The sequence below is a fragment of the Malurus melanocephalus genome, unplaced genomic scaffold, assembly GCF_030028575.1.
Source record: "Malurus melanocephalus ecotype Western Australia unplaced genomic scaffold, MMel_1.1 scaffold_616, whole genome shotgun sequence".
In the NCBI taxonomy this organism is placed as follows: domain Eukaryota; kingdom Metazoa; phylum Chordata; class Aves; order Passeriformes; family Maluridae; genus Malurus; species Malurus melanocephalus.
The window spans coordinates 360,622-369,330 of NW_026623848.1; the positions used below are offsets into that span (position 1 = coordinate 360,622).

General features: G+C 60.0%; 1 protein-coding gene across 5 annotated transcripts in view; it reads right to left on the reverse strand.

Moving 5' to 3' along the window:
* Positions 1–2,821, reverse strand: part of BAIAP2 (BAR/IMD domain containing adaptor protein 2) — a 24,253-nt gene extending 21,432 nt beyond the window's left edge. For 4 of the 5 annotated variants that reach the window (XM_057383233.1, XM_057383236.1, XM_057383235.1 and 1 more), the window contains exons 1-3: positions 2,738–2,821; positions 2,432–2,503; positions 1,843–1,980 (exon numbers count right to left, since the gene is read on the reverse strand). In XM_057383233.1, coding sequence (XP_057239216.1) covers positions 1,843–1,980; positions 2,432–2,503; positions 2,738–2,782 — 255 coding nt within the window. In that variant the 5' untranslated portion in view covers positions 2,783–2,821. The remainder of the gene's footprint in view (positions 1–1,842; positions 1,981–2,431; positions 2,504–2,737) is intronic. The other variant, XM_057383237.1, reaches the window with a different exon arrangement.
* Between the last annotated feature and the right edge of the window lie 5,888 nt (positions 2,822–8,709).

Below are 8,709 nucleotides of genomic sequence, written 5' to 3' on the forward strand. Positions count from 1 at the left end.
CCAGCCCTGCTCCAGCATCTCTCAGAGCTCTGGCTCCACACACGACCCACAGGCTGAGCCACAGCAGCTGCTCTCCTCTCCTTCAGTACCTGTTCTGGTTCACAGCACCATTTCCCAAATTTCAGCACACAAATTTCAGTCACTTCACCAGCACAAACCTGGCTGTAACTCCCTGCTGGTGCCACTCAATTCACCCCCTGAGCAGTGACACAGGATTCAGTGTCCTTCAGCAGACACACATCTCTGAACCTTCACTGAAGGACCAGACCATGGTCCCAGCACAACACACACTGCCCTGTCTTGGAGACAACGCTGAGAAATTCCTTAGTGAGGAACTCATCTCCCCATTTCTGAGCACCTCGTGTGCCACCATCGCTCCATGGCCGCTCGACTGTCAGCCAGGGCATGTTGGCACATCAGTTATCCCTGAAAATCTGCGTGGGTCAGCCCTGGTGTGGGCAAAGCTCAAAGGGGAGCCTGCAGAGGGTAGAGGGCACAAGGTCCTGCTGTGGATCAGTGCCCTGAGGGATCCATCAATGTCCTGAGGGATCCACCAGTACAGTGAGGGATCTGTCAGTGCCCCAAATGGGATCCATCAGTGCAGTGAGGGATCTGTCAGTGCCCCAAATGGGATCCATCAGTGCCCCGAGTGCCACCCATCAGTGCCCTGAGGGATCCAGATCAATGCCCTGAGGGATCCATCAATGCCCTGAGGGATCCATCAGTGCCGTGAGGGATCAGTCAGAGCCCCAAATGGGATCCATCAGTGCCGTGAGGGATCAGTCAGAGCCCCAAATGGGATCCATCAGAGCCCCGAGTGCCACCCATCAGTGCCCTGAGGGATCCAGATCAATGCCCTGAGTGCCACAGCCCCCTGGCACTGCCAGGACCGTGACCTGGATGCTCCTCAGTGAGACCCAAACCCTCCTCCCCCATTGTGAGGAGCTCTGCATCCCCCCGTGCCCACCCCACAGCGCAGCCCCCAGCAGGGACCCCGGCCCCCAGCGCGGTGCCCACCCCCATCACGCCCATCAGAGCCATCAGACCGATCACACCGTGGTGATTCAGCGCAGCCGCCCCCGGTGGTGCCACCCCCGCGGGAGGGGGAAGGGGCACAGGCACAGAGAACACGATAAAAACCATCCCGGGCACGATGGATGGAGCACAGGCATGGAGAACATGATAAAAACCATCCCGGGCACGATGGATGGGGCACAGGCACAGAGAACACCATAAAAACCATCCCGGGCACGATGGATGGGGCACGGGCATGGAGAACATGATAAAAACCATCCTGGGCACGATGGATGGGGCACAGGTACAGAGAACACCATAAAAATCATCCCGGGCACGATGGATGGGGCACAGGCACGGAGAACACGATAAAAACCATCCCGGGCACAATGGATGGGGCACGGGCACAGAGAACACGATAAAAACCATCCCGGGCACGATGGATGGGGCACAGGTACAGAGAACATGATAAAAACCATCCCGGGCACGATGGATGGGGCACAGGCATGGAGAACACGATAAAAACCATCCTGGGCACGATGGATGGGGCACGGCAGGGATCAATGACCCGCTGGGGTCACTCATGGAGGCCAAAGGGAAAAGCTTGGATGGAGCGGGGTCAGGCTCCAGCCCCATTCCAGCCCCATGCCAGCCTCATTCCCACCCCTCCCGCAGCCACCGGCCCTATAAAGCTGTACCCCTTCCTCTGGGGACAGCAGCGAGTCCTTGCCAAGATTTTCACCAGAGCCTGGCCACCAAAAACCCAGCCATGTCCCCAGCCATGTCCCCAGCCGTGTCCCCAGCCATGTCCCCAGCCCCGGGTCCTACCTGCAGCTCCTTGTCCGAATATTTCTGCGGGTTCTTGCTGCCCTGGCTCTTCTTCCGCAGCTTCTTCAGCTCAGCCTGGCACTTGTCCAGGGAGTCCCCCTTGCTCCTCTGCTCTGTCTGGTATTTCTTCAGCGCAGCCTGGATGTGATGGGAGAGAGCTCTGAGCTTTGGCCACGACTCCTGCGGCCAAAGGGTGACAGAAACAGCAGAGCCCTGGAAAAGTGGGATCCTCACGGGACAGAAAACRGGGGACGAGGCTGTGCCCTGCGTGATACCTGTGTGACACTGGGGACCGTGTGTAAACAGCAGCTGTGGCAGGACATGGCATCCCTGAGCAGGGAGTGAAGATGGGGGACACCCAGGGACACCCGAGGGCCTGTAGGGACACCAAGGGATCCCCAGGGATACCCAGAGACACTCAGAGACACCAGGGTCACCCAGAGACACTCAGAGATACCCAGAGACACCCAGAGACACCCAGGGACACCCAGGGACACCCAGGGACACCCAGGGACACCCAGGGACACCCAGGGACACCCAGGGACACCCAAGCCCGGGGCTGTGCCACACTCACACACACACAACTCACACTCAGGTACCGCGAGTCCAGCTCCACCTTCTGCTCCAGCTGCGTCAGGAGCTCGTTGTGGAAGGATTTGAGCTGCAGGGAGAAAGAAAACACACAGGGCTTGGGGAGRGCTGGCACAGCCTGCCTGGGGAGCGGCAGGTGGCACCAGGGGTGGCACCAGAGCAGGGACAGGGACAGGCACAGAGGGMACAAGCAGTGCAGACCCTTTGGAGCTCATCGTGTCACAGGGGCTGGTGTGGTGTGGACAAGGCCTGGAGAAGSATTTTGCACCGACAGAGACCCTGGCACACCAGGATGGGCACTCACCATCTCCTCCAGCTGGTTCTGGATCTGCCTGTGCACCTCTGCCATCTGGAAGAGCACGTCCCCTGCACAGACAAGACACAGGGAGGGGTGTGAGGCTCAGGGGACACGCAGGGCTGGGGCAGACAGCACAATGAGGGCAAGGAGGGTCTCCAGACAGAGCAGGGGGCTCCTGGAGCACCCCCATGCCCTGCTTTGGGAGCTGCAGTGAGACACGGGGACCCACAGGGGAACCCTGGGCAAGAGGGGAACAGGACAAGCAGCAGCACCGCGGGGTGAGCACAGGGACAGACACAGCCCTGGCACCCAGGGCAGCTCACAGGACACAGGCAGAGCCAGGGATGGGCAGCAAGGGCAGAGCCAGGGCTGCCAGTGCCACCAAGGGCACGGGTCAGCGAGCCAAGGGACCCCACTGCAGCCCAGGAATGCCAGCTCTGCTCTCCACTTCCTTTAATTCGTCTTTCCCAGCGCAGGGCTCAGCCCCACCCCGGGCTGTTCCTGGAGGAAGGGCCGTGTCCTGGCCCCAGCCACACACACGRCAGCATCTCGTAGGAGCAGAGCCAGCACTGAGAGCCGAGTCTGGATCAGAGCGAGCCTTGGGGACAGCCCAGCGCTGTCAGCTCTTTTCAGGGCTGCCTTTGGAAGCTTTCCCTTCCAGCATGGCAGGCTGCAGCTTCCCAAGAGGCTCCGTGGGTGCACGCTGGGCCAGCCCCAGCCCGTCCCCCGTGTCCCCCAATGTCCCTGGGCACACAGGCCACGTGCCAGCCSAGTGTCAACACCACCAGCCGACCAGGAACAACCTGCCTCCACATTGCTTTGCTCTCCTGGCTGGAGCAATCTGTACTTTGCACCACACATTGTGTCTCAAACCCTTCTGCAAACACTCAAATGTGATCCCTTGGCAGGCGCTGGCCCCTGCGCCGCAGTGACAGTGACAGAACCGGCTGTGGCACCGGCTGGTGGCACGGCCACCGTCCCCCTGTGCCCCCTGAGAGGGCAGCCACGGCCACAGCGTCCCTCAAAGAGAGRGGTGAGCAGATGGCAGAGCTGCAGCTCTGCTCCTGCATGGGGAAACGGAGATTTCCAGGGCCACCGAGCCGGGCCTGGCTTTGCCAGCCTTGGCTTTGCCAGCCGTGGCTTTGCCAGCCCTGGCTTTGCCAGCCGGTTCTGCAGGTGCCGAGCCCAGCAGGGCACTCATGGCCACCACACACGGGAGCAGTGAGGTCCAGGCCAGGGGTCACCAGGAAATGACCCCCACCCCGGCTCAGTGGTGGGAAGGGCACAATTCCCACTGCCCCGAGGTGCTGACACCACAATGGGGTGGCTCTGTTGGGGGATCCACGCAAGGCTGGCTCTCCGTGATTCCCAAAGCCTCCACCACCCCCTGGCCCTCTCCCTTCCCATGTGGCTGGACTGGAAACCTCGGGAGTGCTGGCACGGGGCTGGCACGGGGCTCTGGCCACTGTCACCAAGCTCCTGACCCACCAGAGAACAGGGACCAGGGCATCCAGAAATCCCATCCCCAGCCCCAAAGCCAGCCCTGGGTGCCACAGCCCTGGGACAGGAGGGCTCTGCACTGTTCCTGCACTCCTCTGGCCCGTTCCGAGCACCGGGGCAGCTCGGGGAGTGTCTCAAACACCGATATCCATCTTGTGGGTTCGCCTTTCCCTCCACCCCCTCGGCTCCTGCCGGGGCGTTCCAGCCCCACATCAAAGCCAGCGGGACACAGAGCTGTCCCCACAGCCCGGGGAGGGGACCCTGCTGTCCCCCATGCCCAGCCCAGCCCCACCAGCCCAAGATGAGCCCCGGAGCAGCCGGGGCAGTGCAGGAAGGCAGCTGGACCCCTGCCCAGAGCCTCACGAGCTTCCTCCGGAGCTCTCCCAAGGAACCAGCTCCAGGCTTCCCGTGGCCTCTCCCACCGCTGGGAGCCCACGCTGGGCAGTGGGATTTGAACAAAATCCCCTAAAAGCAGCAGCAGCAGCACGGTGTGAATTCCCACAGAGCCCCTTTGACACCCCAAAACCTGCAAACCTTCACAAAACCTACAGACCACGAGAGTTTAACAAATGTCTCACCCCAAAGCCAGCCCAGAGCTGCAGGGGTGAAGTTAAACTGAGACTAAGGGAAACCACAGCAGCTGGAAAAGCTAAATATGCCAAAATGTGGCTCGGAAGAGAATCTGTGTCATTGTTGGGGGGTCCCAGGGAGCAGGGCACAGGGCACACAGCCTGGCAGCAGCACAGCCACCCACGCCTGGRGCAGAGCCAAAGGGATTTGGGAGTGAAAACCCTGAAATGCAGCGGGACARCAGCTCGGGCCATCACGGGAGCGGTACCGAGCTGCCAAAACACACATCCCAGAGGTGAAGAACCCCCGGGTGAAGCATCTCACCCCTCCCAGAGGTGCAAACAGAGCCGGGGAAGGGCAGGAGGCAGAGCCGGGGGCTCTCCCCTCCCTGCCGAGCACACGGGGAGGAGGAGCTGCTGCTCGGCTGACTCACAGTATCGCTCTGGGAGAACCACGGCAGCTATTGTGGGCCCTTCCCTTCCACACCCAGCCCACAAGACGCAAACAGGTTGTTCCACATCCCTGCCATCCCTGCTGGCACCGCGGCAGCCAGCTGCCCCTCCAGAAGGTGAAGCAGTGGGAACTCAGCTCTCAGGGCTTTGCTTTGCCTGTGTCAGAGACTAAAAGTTCTTTTTTCCACACTCTCAAGCAAGACACGAGCCATTTTTAATAAAAATACCAACTATGTGTTAATGAAGGAGCTAAACTGCTCCGAGACAGAACGTGCTGATGTTTGTGCAGGGCAGCAGGAGGTGGTGGCCAGTGGCCTGGGGACATTCTCCCACCAGCCACAGCATCAGCCACCAGGGCTGTCCCAGCTGCTGGGGCCKGGGCTTGGGCCTGAAACCCCTGAAAATCGGCCAGGATCAGCCGGTGCTGAAGATCTGATGCAGCCACATTTAARGCAAAAGCAGCGTGGGTGGAGGTGGCACTTGGGGACACGGGCTGCTGGTGGACTCGGGCCAACGCTTGGACTCAGCGATCTCCAGGGCTTTTCCAGCCTCGACAACTCTGCTGAAAACTTCAGTTTGCAATGGGTTTTCTGTTCCCCCACGGTGAGCCGGGCTCCCGAGGGAGAGCAGCGGCAGCGGGGAGGATCCGTGTGCGGTGGGAGGGGGACGGGTGTGGGGAAACAATCAACTTCTCGGCGCTGACTCATCCCTTCCCTGCTCACAAACCGCTGGCAGCCCCGCAGGACTGCGCGATGTGTTGATAATCCATCAGCGGCTCGGCAGCTCCAGCCCCGCTCCGGCCCCGCCTGGCACCGCTCGGGGCGGTTCTCATCGTTTAGCGAGACACGGGGAAAGGGAACSGAGAGGTTGTGTGTGGGTTCCCGGTTCCCTGTGCCTGGCTCGCTGAGCCCGTGGCCGTTGATCCTGTAGCGGGAATTTTGGGGACCGGGACTTTCTGAGCCCCCGCAGCCCCCGGGATGGGGGTCAGTCCTGGATCTGAGCCAGGACACACAGACCAGCGAGTCCCCAATGCCCAGGAGCTGAGCTGGTGGCACTGGGTTAACTGGCACAGGGGAACACAGCCTAGCACTGCTCCCACACGATCCCATTGCTCCGGAGGGGAAGCAAACACCTCTGGGACCCGAGCTGGCCACACACCCCGCCAAAAGCCCTGCTCGATCGTGCCAAGCTCATCCCATCCCCGATGGACGGCAGAAAGCAGCCCAGGGACACACACAACACCCCTCCATCCCCCAAAAAGGACGGGTCACCCCCGCRGGATCCTCCCCGGGCACGGTGCCGGGGCACACAGCCGGTGGGAATCCTGGAAGTTGTCACCAGCACCAGGGAAGGTGAAACGCAGACTTCACACACATCTGCCACACGCTGGGAGCCCCAGCCAGGCCACATGGTCCTCGCAGATGCTCATTCACAGCCCTGCACCGCTCGTAGCAAACACAGGTTGGTGAGAACGAGCCTTGGGCGTCTGCTCCTCATGGGAGGATGGAGGCAGCGGAAAAGCCCCGTCCTGAGGCAGCAGAAGGCTTTGAGAGCATTGTGTTTTATTTCTGCRCCCTTAGCAAGCCCATTCCCGCAGCCTCGCTTCTCCCAGCAGCACAAAGCTGTCACCCACGAGGTGTGAAGTGCACCGTTAACCCCAAATGTAAAGGATCCCAAAGAGATCTCAGCTCCCCGGGATCTCGCTGCAGGGACACTCCACCAAACATCACAGGAAAATATTCYTGGAGTTCTGTGCCATCCTGGGCACTGTTCTGACCGGTTCCCAGCGGGTATCAGCAGCTCTGGTCCCGAACACAAACAGCCACCAGCACTGAGCTCACCCCCTGAGCCCCACACCGACCTTGGGCACCCGTGGGATCTATATCTGCACCTCGGCTGCTGCAGGAAGCATCTACCCAAAGCAACCACAAATCCAATTARCAGATTAATCCCTGCTCCCAGAGGATCCGGTGCAGCTCAAATCCTCCGAACGGCCGGGACAGAGCCCGGAGCTGCAGGGCAGAGCCTCAGTCAGGGATRTTCCAGCCCTGGCAGTGCCCAGGGTTAGGGTGGACGGGGCTTGGAGCAGCCTGGGATAGTGGAAAATGTCCCTGCCCATGGCACTGGATGAGCTGTGAATTCTCTTCCCATCCAAGCTGTGAATTCTTTTCCCATCCAAGCTGTGAAGGTGCAACCGCTCCTGATTTCATCACCGAAATAAAAAGCCATTTTGTGCCAGGGGCTCCTTTCAGCTCAACAATGGCTGAGTAATTACTGCCCGTGCTGCCCTTTCACAGCCTGGTGTGTCACCCAGAGCAGTTTCACTCATTCCAGGGACCTTCCAGAAAGAGCTGCCGAGCAGAATCCTCCCCCAGCCCTGGGCTGCTCCTGCCGGGCCCCAACATCCCGGGGGAAATGTCTGCAGCTCCACCCAGCAGGGCAAGAAAACCCTTTCCATGACTTTGTCATGGCCTAGATTTCGAGAAGGACGGAAGAAACGACATTTTGAGCAGAGTCCAAGGGASCTAAGCAGGAGCTGGACAGGAACCAAAGTCACCTGAGGACTCGTGTATGAGGCTGGAGCTCTTTGGACCATCGCAGGGTGGAGAAGGAGCAAACCTTCCCTGGTCATTCACGTGCTCCTCACACCAGCTCACTGTCCCAAAAATCACTGCCACAACCACCAAGGAACAGCSCCAGGAACCTCTGCCTGCTGCGAGCACAGCTCTGATCCCAAATGCCAGGATTTGGGATTGGCCAGCAGGGAACTGCACAGAGCAAACCGACCCCTCTGCTGCTCCACCCTGGAGCTGCTCACAGCATCTCAGGAACACCCCAAAGATTTTGCACACCCCAAATCTGGGCAGCGGGGCTCAGACAGGYCCCACCAGACTCTTGCATCCCAAAAACTCAGCCCCCAGAGCCGATTAWGGCTCAAGCACGTTATTATCGCCTCTTTTCCTTTCCCACGCGGGATTATCCCGTCTACACACAGCTCCTGAAATCTGATGGGGAATTTCGAAAAAATGCACGGTGCTAAGCAGCCCCATGGGCACAGAGCAGTGCCCTGGAGGGTTCTGTGACCCACGAGACAAAACCTGCAGCACTGCAGGGTCAGGGCTGGGGCACCTCCTGCCCCACACGGGACATCAGAAAAGCAGCCAGGCTCAGAAAGAGAGGGGCTGAAGGAAAATAAATATCTCATTCTTTACCAGGGAGGCTGGAAAAATGAGCTGCAATTCTGGCTGGAGGATGCCATGGTCCTGCCTGACACCTTGGAGAGGTTTTGGATCCCATGGTCCTGCCTGACACCTTGGAGAGGTTTTGGATCCCATGGTCCTGCCTGACACCTTGGAGAGGTTTTCCCTATAACTCCAGGAAGAAAATCCCACTCAGGGAGGGAGCTGTGGGGCACAACATCAACGGAAGCAGCTCTTAAACAAATCCCTGTTTCTG